Raw genomic sequence first — 17,098 nt, forward strand, 5'->3', positions numbered from 1 at the left:
TCTCTATTTCATGCTAGTGTAGCTCAATGGCATCTGTTTGCTGTAGGAACACAAAGAGCATGTTGTTACCATTTCTGGCATATCAAATACATCATGGGTAGCTTGCCAGGCTCTGCCGTGTGGGACAAAAATAAAAAATAAAAATAAAAATAAAGAGTTTGTGTGGCCGCAAATGCACCCATGAAAAATCACATAGCTCTCTTCTGAGATCTTTGTTTTATATTTACATTTGTATTTATATTTATAAATTTATAAATAACTTTATATTTATGCTTTTATATATTAATATATATACTTTAAAATAATAGGAAGCTTTTTTAATGATAGAGCTATCCCGAGATATAAGTTAGTCATCTATTGTGCCTACTTCCAGAGGATAAGGATTTATTTTATGAACCTAAATAGGATGTTATTTTTGTTGCACCTACTCAACTCTGTCATTAAGGCACAAAAGCAACCAGAGATAAGAGGCAATTATATGTGTGTTGCTGTGTTCTAAGAATCACTGCCATCAACACAGCTTGCTAATACCTTTGTGAAAAAGTTACTGAACTTATTAGATTTGCTTGAATTGCAGAAGTAATTTTTCAACACTTTTAGTGCATGTGTAAATGTTTCAGCTCCCATCAAGTCTATTGTGGAAAAAAATCAAGATATTTAAGACAATGTTCTTAACACATAACACAGGGTTTGTGTTCTTTAAACAGAATTGAGGGGCGGGAGCAATAGCACATCTGGTAGGGCGTTTGCCTTGCACGAGGCAGATCCGGGTTCAATTCCCAGTATCCTATATGGTTCCCTGAGTACTGCCAGAGGTGATTTCTGAGTGCAGAGCCAGTAGTAACCCCTGTGCATCGCCAGGTGTGACCCAAAAAGAAAAAAAAATTTGAGTAAGGTACTGTTTAATTCCAATAGTTTTAATTTTTTTCTTTCTCATAAAGAAATCTGATATTGGAACCTGAGCAATTATCTGCCATCAGTTTCATTTAATGAAGATATATTTATAGTTAAAGCACTTAAATTTAGTTTATATTATTTTATTTATTCATTGGTTAGGGGGTTACACCTGGTGATGCTCAGGGACTACTCCTGGCTCTGAAATCAGGAATCACTCCTTGCAGTGGTATAGAATGCTGGGAATAGAACTCAGGTCTGCCACATGCAAGGCAAGTGCCTTATCCACTGTATATTTGAACCTCCAGTTCAAAAGGTGATTTATTTTAATATTTAGTTTACTTAAAATAAAGTAATCAAGTTAGGAGAAATGTATCCAAAGTGCTGAGCGTTAGTTTTCACATCTGTTAAATAGCGGTCTTTGCTTTAAAGATTAAATTATTAATGCATAATGCATTTAGTTATTTATTTTTTGCTTTTTGGGTCACACCCGGCGATGCACAGGGGTTACTCCTGGCTCTGCACTCAGGAATTACCCTGGCGATGCTCAGGGGACCATATGGGATGCTGGGAATACCCGCTGTGCTATTGCTCCAGCCCCTACATAATGCATTTGTGATTCCAAACATATGTCAGATTCTCAAAAAACACTACTCACCACTCACCACCCTGTTCTTAGCTTATTATAAAGACATGATTGGACAAAAAACAAACACAAAACTTAAATGAATGTATATTGTATTACTGTGGCAAGGAAAAGACAACATGGAAGATGAGGGAGAAGATGCCTTCTTCCTGATTTTTTGTGCTTATCAATTATTTTGAGTTTTTTCAGATTAAATAAAACTTTCTTATAATTATGAATTTAGAATGATTAATATCTATTAGTCATTTATAAACAATTTTATATATTCATACATTTCTTTCCTTGACTCACTTAAGGAAAAGTATTTGGCAGTTTTATTATGATGAAACAGTAATTTCACAGAATAACTGAATATGTATAGTTTTAGCAGCAAAGTCCATGCAAATACATAAGCCATATTTATTTAATATCCATGGTATTCATTTTCATGACTATCAAATATAAATGCCAAATTTTGCTTTCTTAATTTGAAAAGTGAAAGAAATTTATCAGAAGTTATGTGTGGACATCATACTTTCTTATCTAAAACAGCAAAGCAATATATGAAAACAATGAAAAGGGCACATTTTAAGAGAATGTATAGCATGTATATTCAATGTATGGAATACTTTGAAAAGTTGAGATAGTCTTATATGCACTACCAAAATGACAAGGCAGAAGCAGGACAAATCAGAATCAACGCCATAAAAGTTTATTATACAAAGTGACTACATACACAAGGAATGCAAAGAACTGCTATAGTGACTCATGAGATCCCAACTATTTCCATTTAGGTCAATCAGGTCTTAGTATTCCACTGTTTAGCCCTTTCTGCCTAGCAGTATTAGTGTTATCACAAACATATAGCAACTATTCACATTACACAGGATCCATATTTCACCGTCCCAAAATTAATGCTGAGAAAAAAGTTCAAAAACTGAGAAATAGAAATCAACTTTCTGGTTACAATTTTTCTCTATACACATTATTTGTTTGCTGAAGAAAGAAGAGAAAACTATTTGATAAGAAAGCCCTTTAAGCATAGAACAGAGTTTTAAAAATAATCTGAACAGATCTGTCTTACTTTGTAAAATTTCATTAGATATGTGTTCTTTATATATAATATGGAAATTCATGTATCATTAGAAAAAATAAGCATTTAATGAAAAGTTTAGATAACAGCAAACAGGATTGTAATATATTCAGAAATCCCTTCATATGTTTAGAGACTACTTAGACACAAATATATACTACCCAGTATATGATCTTACTCTTTACACATAGTATGACATTCAACAAATCACAGCCTGCTGTGTTGTCTGCCGCTTTTTCTTTCTTATTCAGACTATATTTTCATCATTCCATTGAACTATTAACAAAGGACAGACTTTCAACAACTCACATTTCTTGTATTTTAGGACCTTTCAAACATCACACATCAATAAGATTAACCTCTGACGACTTCAGTATCTTTGTATACTTATAATGAACAAAAAATATCATCTAGTCTCCTAAAACAGATATTCCCCACTTTCCTAAGTGTTTGACCTATATTTCAAATCTCACCTTTGCTTGTCTCTATAGAATTCTTAACTTTCAGTTAAAATAGAATTATTGTTTGCTCTTATTCTTCTGTTTCTTTAAGCTGCTTATTCAACTATAGTGTGATATCTCAACTTTACTTATTGACACTGAATTCTCAAGCTCACACCTCTAAACATATATCCTCCAAGAATTTTTTTATACTTATCTTCCCTTCTTTGAGTTGTGTAACTAATCCTCTGATTATATTATATGATCCTTGATAGCTCATCGTCATATATCCCCACTTGTATCCATATCAGTAGTTTAAATGTAGAAAGAGCTGCATAAATATTTGAAAGACATGTCACTTCTAAAGTCCAGACAAGTAAAAGACAGAGCTGACCTTGTATCTACTTGAACAAAGTAGTCAATAGCTTTTGGAAACTTTATTTGGAATGTCTGAAAAAGACTTGGTGATGATACCCAAGACTTCAGAGTGATTTGACAAGGACTCTCTAGCAGTGAAAACAAGGATGAACAAAAGAAATGTAGCACTAAATTATAACTTTAATGGAATAACATTGAGAAATTAGATAAAACTGATGAAGGCACAGAAAAACCATTTATTTAGAAATCATTGCAGAATTTTGGATTAACACAAATAAGTGTCTGTGGATATCTTCAAATATAGCAGAAGGAGAGTGAAGTAGTTTCACTGTACCTTACTACAGGAAATTTTGTAAGAACTACTATAGGCACTGATATAAAAATGTGATGCGTTTATATACAATTCAACTTATGGTTTATTTAATTAGTGGTTAACTGACAAGAGTGAAGCTCTCAATTTTCTTCTTGGTCTTAAACAAAAATATATTTTATTATTCCTGTCATAATTTAGGAACATACTTACAGGAGAGAAAGCTAGGTGATTATATATTTAATACATTTACTGTGTTTGCCTTAAAACTGGGATGTTTAGACTCTTAATAATATCTATTGTTTTAACTTAGATTAAAGGAATTTACTAATGTTTTCTTACATTAAAACATTGTATTTAGTCAGATTTACTGAATTCTCGGCTACACCTTTTTTTTTAAATTTAATAACTACTTAGAATTTAAAAATTGATTTCAAGTGAGAGTAATTCTGTTTATCTATGCAATTCAAGTATAAAATTGTGTAAATCACATTTCTCATTCTTAGAACTTCTAGATCTTGGTCACATATTGAGAAGATCAATATATATGAATCAATATTTTTCCAAATGATTCTAGTCCTTTGTGTCCATATTTTATGTGAATTTTAAGATATTTGAAAACATCCAGGAAACACATGTTTCAGAGAGACTGATAAATACACAATTAAAAAAAGAAGTTAAAAAAATTTTCCAAGATGTAAAACTTACCACCACAGAGGGTTCAGGAGACATTTTAAAAGAAGGAAATTAAATTGCTTTGTTTTTTTAGAAAAAAAATTATTTTAATAAGAATAATGGAATTTCACCTTTTAATTCACATTTTAAAGTAATATGACTTGCATACCCTTCTTTTTAATCTATATCATTAAATAATACTGTTTAACATACACTGCCTTTGATCCCAATAAAATACCATTGACTTTGAAAACAAAGTACTTGTTAGTAATGGTATATACAGTGAATGCATAGAAAACATCACTCATATTTTTAATGTATTTTAGCTTTACTTATAATTATCATCAGCTTGAATGTATTTAAAGTCAAGTTAGTAAAATACCAATGGGAAAATGTTATTTAAGTACTTTAAAGAATTTAAAAATATAGTCATGCTCGGATTGACTTGAAAAAGTCCCAGAATTAAAAATATCGCTATGATAATGAAAAGACTATGTCTTAGCACATTGAAATATTTATGGTACATTTTAGTGAAATGATGGACTCTTCACAAGTACTTCATTTGTTCATTTATCCCTAAAAAAACTCATCGTGGTAGTATCCATCACTACTCAATATTATTGTAATGAATATATAATTTGTAATCTATTATGCACATGGACAAATTTAACTTGGCTCCCAACTAAAAAACTTGCAGTCCTGGTGTATATTTGGGGCATTATCATTTAATTCATGCTCAATTTTTTTCAGGGGTATATGAGAAAGTAAAAACTTCAGATTGGTGTTAAAGAATACACACGGTGGAATGCAATTTACTTAAACAATTTTAAATATATATAAAGTATGCATATTTCAAGTGCAACTCCAGAATACATATATACGTATACATGTATATATACATACATATATGTGTGTAATTATATATACACATATATATTAAGCCAGAGTTTCACCCCTATATTCGGGTGCACTGTGGGAAAATTGTCATACTCAAAACTAAAGTCTGAAAATAGCTTTTGTACCTTACTCCACCTATAAGAAGAAAGATATTACTCTTAAGGGCTCTTCATTCTGATAGGTGCTCTTGGTTACACAATCAATTTTTAATCGCGATCACTGAGGTTGGTCTGGAGCAATAGCACAGCAGTAGGGCGTTCGCCTTTCACGCAGGCAAACTGTGTTTGATTCCTCCATCCCTCTCTGAGAGCCCAGCAAGCTACCGACGGTATCAAGCCTGCATGGCAGAACCTGGCAAGCTACCCTTGGTGTATTGGATGTGCCAAAAACAGTAACAAATAAGTCTTACAATTGAGAGATGTTACTGGTGCCCGCTTGAACAAATCATAAGGCCACTGATAAATTTTTTTGCAAATCAAGTCAATTAACAAGCTGCAGCTCTAATAAATAATATTTTTTAAAAAAGTACATTCACATCATGATTGAAATCGTTTTGTTTAAAATTTGACATTCTTTGAATAAGAGTGAGATTTCCTCTATTTCTGCCCCTAGAATTTAGAGACCCAAACTCATATTCATTATAGTTGCCACAAACAAAACTCTCACCAACACAGCCTTAATATTGTTTTTTGAAAATATTTATTTCAAACATAAAGTTAGTAGTTAATATTTAAACCATATTCTAAATGTGAAATTCAATACAGCTTTGCTGATAATAATTCTGCAACCACACTATGAAAATGAATAAAAGCAATCTTCTTCAATATTGTTGTTAATTTAGAATAAATAACACTTTGGTAGAGCATAAAGAAAAGATCACTGCACCCTGTACTTAATTTCGGTGGTGGTAGTATTTTCATTTTTTAAAATCTCTGTGAGACAGAGAAAATGGATAAATGTAATACTTTTCTTAATTTTAATTTACCTGGAATTTAAAAGAAATAACATTATGTTTTTCATCTGAGTTTATAAATAAAACTTACGTGAAATTGGATTCTGTTCAATATTGAGTCAGGATTAGAAGAAAGGGAAAAACTAGTCTTTTAATATTAAAAAAGAATTTTAAAATGGGCTTATTTTGGGAAATATCTTGGAAATAAAGAGAAGGAAATCATGGCTTTATGCTTTATATATAGCTATGTTCCAAACAGAGAATTCCAATAAACAGAAAAAATGTAATTTTAACAATATTCCCGGGAAAAAGACTACATAAATATTAGACTAGCATGATAAATAATCACAGATTATTGTTAAATAAAATGTATATTACAGTATTTAATTTCAACTTAATTATAAGTCATACAAATGGGACAAATGGGATATAAGGGAAGTAAAGAGAAGTAAAATAGATGATGGTGTACTGAAGTTTGCACTGTATCTGTTTTATATAAATTTAAGTAAATCAGTCCAAATTCTGTAACTTTATTTACCCAGGAAAGCCTTAAAATAATACAGTGCTAATCGCCTCACAAGCGGGCGGGGAGAGGACAGCTGAAATAGAGAAGGGATCACTAAGAAAATGATGGTTGGAGGAATCGGTCACGATGGGAGATGTGTGATGAAAGTGGATAAAGGGCCAAACATGATAACCTCTCAGTATCTGCATCACAAACTGTAATGCCCAAAAGTAGACAGGGAGTATGGGGAATATTGTCTGCCATGAAGGCAGTGGGAGGGTGGGAAAGGTGGGGATATTGGAGATATTGGTGGTGGGGACATTGGTATACTGGGGATATTGGTGGTGGGGAATGTGCACTGGTGGAGGGATGGGTGTTTGATTATTGTGTGATTGTAACTCAGACAAGAAAGCTTGTAACTATATCTCACGGTGAATCAATAAAATTAAAAAAAAAATACAGTGCTATTCACATTTGTCCACCAATTTCACTGCAGTTTAAAATTAAACTTTGGGGGGAAGGGGGCAGGTATATTGTGATTCTTGGTGGTGGAATATGTGCATTGGTGAAGGGATGGGTTTTTGAGCATTGTATAACTGAGACTTTAACCTGAAAGCTTTGTAACTTTCCACATGGTGAATCAATAAAAGAATTTTAAAAAATTAAATTAAATTAAATTAAACTTCATGTTACTGATGTTCAGTCAGTTATATTGGACTTGAATTTTTATGACTTTTGCCTAGCCAGCAGAAGTTATAGGTAAAGGTAGCCAACCCAATAAACCAAATTGAACAGGGCAAAGGCTGTTGGGAAAAATATTCGAGAATAGGAATCAATCTTGGCAATGCGTATATGTAGCCTTCCTTCCCTCCAAGATCCTGTTTTGCAGTCCTCAAAGCAACAGAAGAAGCTGGCGCAATCTTTGCCCTCCAAACACTGGTATCCATACTCGTCATCACTTTGTGGCATAGAAAGGCTATTCATTGGAATCAGAGTGGAACCAGGATGGAGTCCAGGAATCATCTGAGTGAAAGAATAAGGTATTTCTTGAGAAAAAAAATATATATATAAAGACTAATTTATACTCTCAAACTCTAGCATCTAGTTCATGATAAAAATAATTTTGCTTCCTCACAAGTTAAACAAGAATCTTATTTTTTTATGGGAAGTTTTGAGACAAACTTCGTGGCTTATTCCAAATTCTGGGCTCAGGAATCATTCCTGGCAGTGCTTGAAGGACCATATGAGATGCTAGGGAACAAAGTTAGGTCTGCTATGCTAGTGCCATGACCTCTGTACTGTTTTAGTAGTTATATATTATAATCTACTTTGTTATCATAAAATTTAGCATTATGTTACATGTCAAGAGAATACCCAAAATAGGAAAAATAAAATTTATTTTATACATTTATATGTTTAGAAAGTTGATGCAGACAAAGAGCAAAAGAGTTTCAAGGAACCGAAAAGATAGCGCAGTGGGTATAGAGCCTGCTGTGTACTGACTGACCCAGGTTTCATCTCAGCACCACTAGGAGTGATTTCTGAGCAGAGAGAGGAATAAGCTTCGAGCAGAACCAATCAGGAGTAAGCCCTGAGCATAGACAGATGTACCTCAAACACCATTCTCCACAACCAACCAAAAGGCACTTGTATCATGCAGAATATTTTTGAGAAGCTTGAATGAATATAAATAACATGCCTTTTGTAGTATTAGATAACAAGATAAGGCATCATGCTTGGGAAAGGGAATACATAGAAGCTAAAACATATTTGGATATAAATGGCATCAAAATTTTGCTCATTTTTTAAATACAACTATTTTCATAATTGAAATTATATTAGTACCTAATTTTTCAATGAATATGAACAGATTTTATAACTTCCATAAAATGATCAGTGCTCCCTATTTCTCAGCTATTATTAGAGTTTGAGTTGTTTGGATGCCTCAAAATAAACTCTTTTCATGACACCACATTTTGAACAATATGAATTAAATAACTCTTTAAAGTATAGAACTCAAAGCAAGACCAGGATACAACAGAATATTATGGAACAATAATTGTGGAACCAGTCAGACTTGGGCTGAAATCCAAATTTACCTAGTGAATTTGTTTGATCTTGAACAAGAAATGAGAGCACTCATTTAGCTCTATGTCTGATAGTTCTATAAATATATTTTATATAGCTTTTAGACAGTTTTATATAAAACAGGTAAATAAACCACCAAGCACAATGTCTGGCAAGCTATATATAGGTGATATTTGTTATTATTGCCATCTTCTACTATAGATTCCAGAAGAAGCCAATTAAAATTAATTATAAAATAAATGCTAAAACAAGCATCAATAAAAGCAACAAGGAAAAAATACCTGTCCCTTAAAAAAAAAGTCAAAACTCCATTAATAAACCCTGGAGTAAAATGACAATTAAAATATTAATGAATATTATGGTTTTAGTATCTCTGCATCTACAAGAATGCCTGCATATATATGAGGAGTTATGGTATGTCAATCTTACAACTATTATAATAATGGTTTTATTATCTAAATATTAAACATAATGCCAGTATTTAAAAATTGCTTTTAAGTTATTTTATCTCTTTGGGGCTGGAGTGATAGTACAGCAGGTAGGGCATTTGCCTTGCACGTGGCAACCTGGGTTCGATTCCCAGCATCCCTTATGGTCTTCTGAGCACTGCCAGGAGTGATCAGGAGTGATTCCTGAGGGCAGAGCCAGGAGTCAGCTCTGAGCATCGCCGGGTGTGAACCAAAAAGCCTATCTATCTATCTATCTATCTATCTATCTATCTATCTATCTATCTACTATTACTCCAGCTCATATATATTTTATATATATGTTTATATATATGAAATATATATATTTTTATATATATAAGCTGGAGCAATAGTACAGCGGTAGGGCATTCGCCTTTCACACAGCCGACCCGTGTTCTATTCCTCCGCCACTCTCAGAGAGCTCGGCAAGCTATTCATGGCGTATTGAATGTGCCAAAAACAGTAACAAATAAGTCTCACAATGAGAGACATTACTGGTGGCCGCTCGAACAAATCGATGAGCAACAGGATGACAGTGACAGTGATATATGTACATATATGTATATATACAAACTCTTTCTTACATATCTGATTATTAAATCCTAATGCATTTTTTGTTCTGTTTGTTTTTTTATTTTTGGGTCACACACAGCTGTTTTCAGAGTTTATGCCTAGGTCTGTGATCATTACTGGTAGGGTCTGGGGGACCATCGGGGTGCTAGGAACTAAACTTGGATCTGCTGTGTGCAAGGCAATTGCTGTGCCTGTGACACTCTCTCTAGTCTCTGCTTTTAATTTTTATTGTAAGTTCCATGAAAAACCTCAGACCCTTAGAAGTAAAACTTTGCATAGAAAATTGTTTTTAAAATAATCACAGAAAGAACTTAAATTTCGGATCTATATTCAAATCCATTTCTTAAAAAATGCATAGACTATAAAACATTAATATTAAAAAGAAATCAGTAGATTCAAAACAAGGTAAGTAATCAAATTTAGTATCTTTCTCAAAAAATAAGCACCACACAGGCCACAATATTCATATTAGGAAAAAAATGTGTACCCTGAAGAAAAGGAGCAATACCCCAAACACAAGCATATTCATGACTGCACTTGTTTAGATGTTTTATAAAATGTGAAGGCAGTATTTTATTATAAATGTTAATGACTGATCTTTTGAGGTTGACATTTGGCATACTTGACTAGACACCTAAATTTTAGTGAAGCATTAAAATTATGTACAAAAATAAGATAAATTGGCATTCATTTCCTTGTCACTTAATACTTAAATAGCATATGTTCAAATGCTAATCTGAGTGAAAAGTGATTAAAGTACAATTTGTAAGTTAGAAATTTCAAGGTTATATAGCATGAAACACAGTCCATAGTTCAGTCAGCACTGCCATAAATGATGTGCACATTGGTAGATATAAAATGTTTTAGAGAGATGATTAATTAGTAAAGTACTAAACAAAATGGAAAAAGCCCTGCAAAAATGTTTCCATTTAAAAAAAAATAAACCAATCTCTTGTGTCAAAACCATGTAGAGCTTCCATTGCACTGACAATTTAAATTGATGATCTTCCTTCTTGGGGAGTCTCGGCAAACATCACAAATTCACAAATTGAAAGAAGTTAAAAATGATGAATGTGAATATAAGTAGACTTAATGTGTGCTGATAAATATATCCAAAGAGCTAACACAATATTAATAACATAAAATATTTTTGACATACAGATCTGTGACCTGGAAACCAATGAAGATTAATTGAAATTATATGCATCTTGCAAACTATATTTATGCAAAATGAAAAATATTTTATAATATCTCATGTGAAGATTTTTGCATCCCCAAATAACAAGCCTTGAAAAAGATTAAAAATAAATCAGTTCAGCTGAATTAAAAGAAACAGTAGTTTCATATCATTTTCTCATTTTATTATTACTATCATTGTTATGACAGTGATTTTTGTGCCACACTGACTGTTCTCAGCACTCACTCCTCGCTCTGTTCTAAGGAATGACTTCTGGAGTAGCTCCAGGGAACACATGCAGTTCCAGGGATTGAACTGGGGTCAGGCATAGGCAAGATAAAGACTTTATACCCAGTACAATCTCTACAGCTCAATTTTCTTTTGCCTTTAATGAAACCATTTTGAAAGGATACTATTGTTGCTATTTTTAAAAATCACTCACGGTGCTGGAGCCACAGTAAAGCAGTAGGATGCCTACCTTGCACCTGTCCAACCAAGGTTTGATCCCTAGTAGCCTGTGTGAAACTCCAAGTGTAATTCTTTTTTTTTTTGCTTTTCGGGTCACACCCAGCGATACACAGGGATTAGTCCTGGCTCTACACTCAGGAATTACTCCTGAAGCTGCTGGGGGACCATATGGGATGCTGGGAATTGAACCCGGGTCGGCCACATGCAAGACAAACGCCCTATCCGCTGTGCTATCACTCCAGCCCTGACCAAGTGCAATTCTTGAGTGTAGAGCCAGGAGCAACTCTTGAGCATCATCAATGTTGCCCTCAAAACAAAACTAATGAAAATAAAACCACCAAGAACCTAAGTGAACTTAACATTTTGATAAGTTCATTCCACTCTATTAATAAAGATGCATATGAGTCTATTAATTTAAATTAAAAACATACATATAAAATATGGCCTTGCAATATCTTAGATATCTTAGAGCCTACTTCTCCCTCTGGGAGAACCCAGCAAGCTACCTGGAGAGTTTCCTCCCCACATGGGAGAGTCTCACAAACTCCCCATGGTGTATGCCAAAACATATGCCAAAACCAGTAACAATGCTGGGTCTCATCCCTCTAACACTGAAAGAGCCTCCCTCATTGGGAAGTACAAGTAAAGAGAGGCTTCTAAAATCTCAGGGCTAGGACGAATGGAGACGTTACTGCAACCGCTCAAGAAATTCAACGATCAACGAGATGGTGATGATGATGATGATGATGATGATGATGATGATGATGATGATGATGATGATGATAAAAATATACTTAAGCAGAAAATACTTAAAACATACTTAAGCAGAAACTGCACTAACAAAATATTTAGCAAATAAAACAGCACTTGTGAACAAATTATATTTAGAAGGGTTTACACTACAATAACTTATCATCTGTGTTGTCACAATCAATTATTTGCAATATTACTAATATTAGTAGCAAATCATGTAGCAAAACAAGTAAAGATGCTAACTAGAGTCTGCACATGATTATGACTCTAAGTTCTGAACAGTAAAAAAGTGGCATGTTTATAAAGATTATAAACTTTGTTTTTGGTAAGAACTACCTTAGTGAAATCATCATCTTCATTGAGAGTGGCTTTGTGTACAAATAAAAATAATCAGATGCCATGTTTTCCATTTAGACAAATGGAAGTTAAATTTAAGGACTAAAAACCAAACAATAAGCTAAACATACTGAAAAATCATCAGGAACGTCTATAGTCCACAAAGCATTGCTGGGAGCAAAACAGGGCAGCGAGCTTGGGGTCCCAGAGCTGTGTACGACAGAGTAGTATCCTCAAACTGAACACAAACGGAAAGTTCAGGAACCCTGAAAACATTAAAATTTCCAAGCAGTTCACTCAGAAGTACTTAAAGAGGTATTGTCTTAATACTATTGCCACTTCAGAAAATTAAGTAGATGTAAAGAAATCCTCAAAAACAAAACTTTGCTTAAAGTTTAAAAATATGCAAAATGAAATTTTGATGTCACCTGCTATATACACAGCAAAAACACTTCAATAGAGATATGATAAAAATGTATATGCGCTACGTGCCCAATTAATCTGCCTAGGGGATCCAAATTCTATCTATAACAATTTAAATGTAGAAAACAAAATGGAGTAAAGAATCAAGGACATTTTAATAATGAAAATAGAAATACTAATAAATTAATATTAAATAAAATCACTGTATCACTGTCATGCCATTGTTCATCAATTTACTCGAGCGGGCGCCAGTAATGTCTCCGTTCATCCCAGCCCTGAGATTTTAGCAGCCACTCCTTACTCGTTTTTCCCAACCATTGGAGGCTCTTTTCAGGGTCAGGGGAATGAGACCTGTTACTGTTACAATATTTGGCATATAGAAAACGCTATGGGGAACTTGCCAGGCTCTTCTGTGGAAGTTCAATATAGCCATAAAAATCTCCAATTCTTCTTTTCACCTTCAAACTAATTGCAAAAAATTAAGCACCTAAAATATTTTATACAATGAAGAATAATTATAAGGTATTTAATGTATAAAATATTTTATACAATGGAGAAACATGATAAAATATTTCAGGACCAGAGAAATAGTATAGCAGATAAAGTATGTTTGTCTTGCATGCAGCCACAGATTTAATACTCAGCATCCCCTAGTGTCCTGCTAACCCCTCTGGAAGTGATCCCTGAGTGCAGAGCCAGGAATAAGTCCTGAGTACCACTGGGTGTGACCTAAAACCAAAACCAAACAACAACAACAACAAAAACAACAAAAAAAAACCCACTGATTTCCAGCAACACCCTTTCCAAATGAGTAAGAATGCGTTCAGCATCAGTCACAATAATGACTTGTGAATTTGAGGATTTGGGCCAATGGGTGGAAAGGAGAGTTTGGGGTCACTCTCAGTGATGCTCAGGGCTTTCTCCTGAGTCTGCTCTTAGGAGTCACTCCTGGCAGTGCTCAGGAGACCATATGTGGTACCATGAATCAAACCAGGCTTGGCCTGGTTCAAGGCATGTGCCTTACCCCTTGTATTGTCTCTTAGCCCCCCAAAAGTTGCAATTTAAGTTTTAGTTTTAAATTGGTGGGTTCTCTCCCAAACAGTGGCTAGAAGGCCCAGGAGACAGTGGCTACCAGGGTTCTTCTTAGTGATGGGCAGGACTGAACTGCAGTCCCTGTACATGCAAGGCATCTGCCCCTGACCATTGAACTATGTCCCCAATCGTATATGAAATTCATGAATGAACTAATATAACCACTATTAAAGTAAATATTAAAAGAATAATGAGATAATAATACAACAAGATTGTCTGTCTTTTATATCAAAAAGTTATAACAACTTTAATAGGGGCAACTCAAGAAAAGCAAGTATAATGGAAATAATCATCAGAAGAAAGTAAAACATAAATGGTAAAATCTGGCTAATTATGGGAGGTAGGACTAAGAGAATGCTGGACATAAAATTGTATTCTTCTTTTGTGCATTTATTTTTCTATTTGGTTTTGAGTTCCAAGCATGCATGTGTATTACTATCAAAATTGGATTTTTTCAAATAAGAATTTGACTTTCTAGTAATCTGATTTCTATATTTAAATACTATATGGTATTTCAGTAGAAAGAGTAATCAAAGGATTGCATCTGGAAACAAAGGTAGGGAAAGAGTTATGGTTGTTGGTATCTACTGGCATTTATCACAACTGATATCAGTGGTTAATACCTGGTGAAACCTTCTACATTTACTGATTACTACAATAATTTAAGCAATCTTCTTGCATTTCACCTTTTGCTGATATTTAATAATCATTTCTTGGAGCCTCGCCAAATACCATTAGAGGAAAGAAGGCTTATAATTTGTAGAACCTAGTATTCGTCCATCTTTTTATTATTTTGTACTCAGAAAAATGTTATTTGTACAGGCTTGCACTGACTAAAAACAATATATTTTCTTTGGAAAACAAGGTTCTGTGGGTGGAGATTATGGGGAAAATGAACCTCCCATACATAATCTCCACTCAAACACCCTGATACTGACTGATTTTCAGTAATATATTATTTTCTTTTACTGAAGATGAAAAGAAAAAAAATACATGTAATAAGGTGAAGGAAATGATTGGTAATTTGGAGTTTCAGAACAGTTTAGAAAAAAACCTAATTTGACATCAGATTTTAACTTTAAAAATAGCATTTTTAGTTAAAAGCTAGGGACAGTAGCTTTCCTACCTGTATATGACACACGGCAGCATTGGATATGAGTTACAATCACTTTTCTTTCTGCTTCATTTTTGTCCAAGTTTGTATATTTTAATATTCTTCAGTAGTTTGTTATTTGTATACACAACATTTCTCTAAGTATGTCAGTCTTGGATTTTGTTGTGGAAACTTTTCTTAATCACTGATCTATATGACCTCTACTAATTATTTATTTAATTGTTAAAATCAAGCAATTTATTTCCACAATATTAACAAACAGAAACTTAGGTATTCTTTTAAAATTAAAATTTTCTCAGATATACTCACTAGATATTTTAGTGCTATCTCCAAAGCATAAGTATTAGTAATAAATGAAAATATAATTCAAGTAAAGGTATTTCTGACAAGGGAAGCATCACATAGAATGAAGTGAATGTTAGACTGTCACTGTTCTAATAAGGTTATTATATTTAAAGCTTTATATGTATTCTTCAATGTTCTACCACCATAGTTAATAATTCATTTGTATGTATGTGTATGTATACCCATCTGTATTACATTTACAGGGAGTGTGTATGCAGAAAATATTCTTTTTAGCTCACATAATTGCAGGTGTCTACATTTTTCTCCCCACCTCCTACCCTTCAAATCCATATTTCATATGTCAAATCTATTCAAATCTTACAAAATTATAGATACTATTTTGCTCTCTTGCTTAAAATATGTATTGATATTCTAGTGCTGATAGAATAAGATCTAGGTTGGTTTGGGGGTGGGGCTGAAAACCTAAGTGTGGAACTGTTTCGGCCCTGAGGTGCTGGGAATTCTGGCTCATCCTGATGGTGCTCAGGAGACTACTAGGCTGCACCCAAGTGATGCTTCCATGGACCATGTGGTGCTGGGAACCAAACAAAAGTCAGCAGCATATAAATCATATGCCTTAATCCCTATAGTACCACTCTAGCACTCAAATCTAAATTTCTGACGGTGATACTAGAGACTTTATGCAATTTGGCCATAAACTACTTTTCTAATCTCTACTCTGGTTATTTTCTTTTATCAAATTCCTATTTTCTATACCAATGTTATTAAGTAGAAAGTGCTCTGGTGATATACATCTTCTGCATCTGAGCATTCCAGTACTTCAGCCACTAGTCAAACATAATCATTAAACACTGGAAATGCACTAAGGTACTGAATATTATATTTTTGTTTTAATTCATTTAAATAAACTAAGTCATACATTCCTATTGTCTTAGCTGGGACAGAGGAAAGACTCATACTCCATATAGAATAGTTGAGAAGGTAATAAAAATAACTATCAATTGTTCATATAGTTATGATTTAGCAGACTAACAAGACCATATAGCTGAATACTGAAAAAGCAGAAAGTCAGATTCAATATACAATTCTGGTTTTTCATACAAAGTGTCATTTAGACTGAACAAGATAAAGCTACATATAAATATATTTGTAAAAGAAAAACACATAATCAAATTGAGATAAATTTAAAGAATTTCTTTTGGATTGCTCTAAAGAAAATAGCTCCATGCCCAGAGCATCAACTACATCAAGTGAAATTTTTTTAATATTTGATATTTTCTATTTCAGAGCTATTTAAATTTTCTATTTCCTTTTTTCAGCTTTAGTATCTTGCTTCCTTGGCTTGTTAAAATTTTAATCTTTCTCATAAGGAATTTTTCCTCTTAAAATAACCATTACACAATTATACTGAGACTAGGAATGTTCTTAGTAAATATTTACTATGTCAATTAGTAACCATGACAATCAACATCTTTACGTTAATACATCAGCACTCCTAGATAAATGTCATACTTGATAATGCTGTAAGTATA

General features: G+C 33.3%; 1 protein-coding gene across 4 annotated transcripts in view; it reads right to left on the reverse strand.

Moving 5' to 3' along the window:
* Positions 1–2,209: 2,209 nt before the first annotated feature.
* Positions 2,210–17,098, reverse strand: part of GABRG1 (gamma-aminobutyric acid type A receptor subunit gamma1) — a 74,813-nt gene continuing 59,924 nt past the window's right edge. For 3 of the 4 annotated variants that reach the window (XM_004607999.2, XM_055138910.1, XM_055138911.1), the window contains one exon: positions 2,210–7,792. In XM_004607999.2, the coding sequence (XP_004608056.1) occupies positions 7,523–7,792 (270 nt within the window). In that variant the 3' untranslated portion in view covers positions 2,210–7,522. The remainder of the gene's footprint in view (positions 7,793–17,098) is intronic. The other variant, XM_055138909.1, reaches the window with a different exon arrangement.

This window comes from Sorex araneus, chromosome 5 (genome assembly GCF_027595985.1).
Source record: "Sorex araneus isolate mSorAra2 chromosome 5, mSorAra2.pri, whole genome shotgun sequence".
In the NCBI taxonomy this organism is placed as follows: Eukaryota; Metazoa; Chordata; class Mammalia; order Eulipotyphla; family Soricidae; genus Sorex; species Sorex araneus.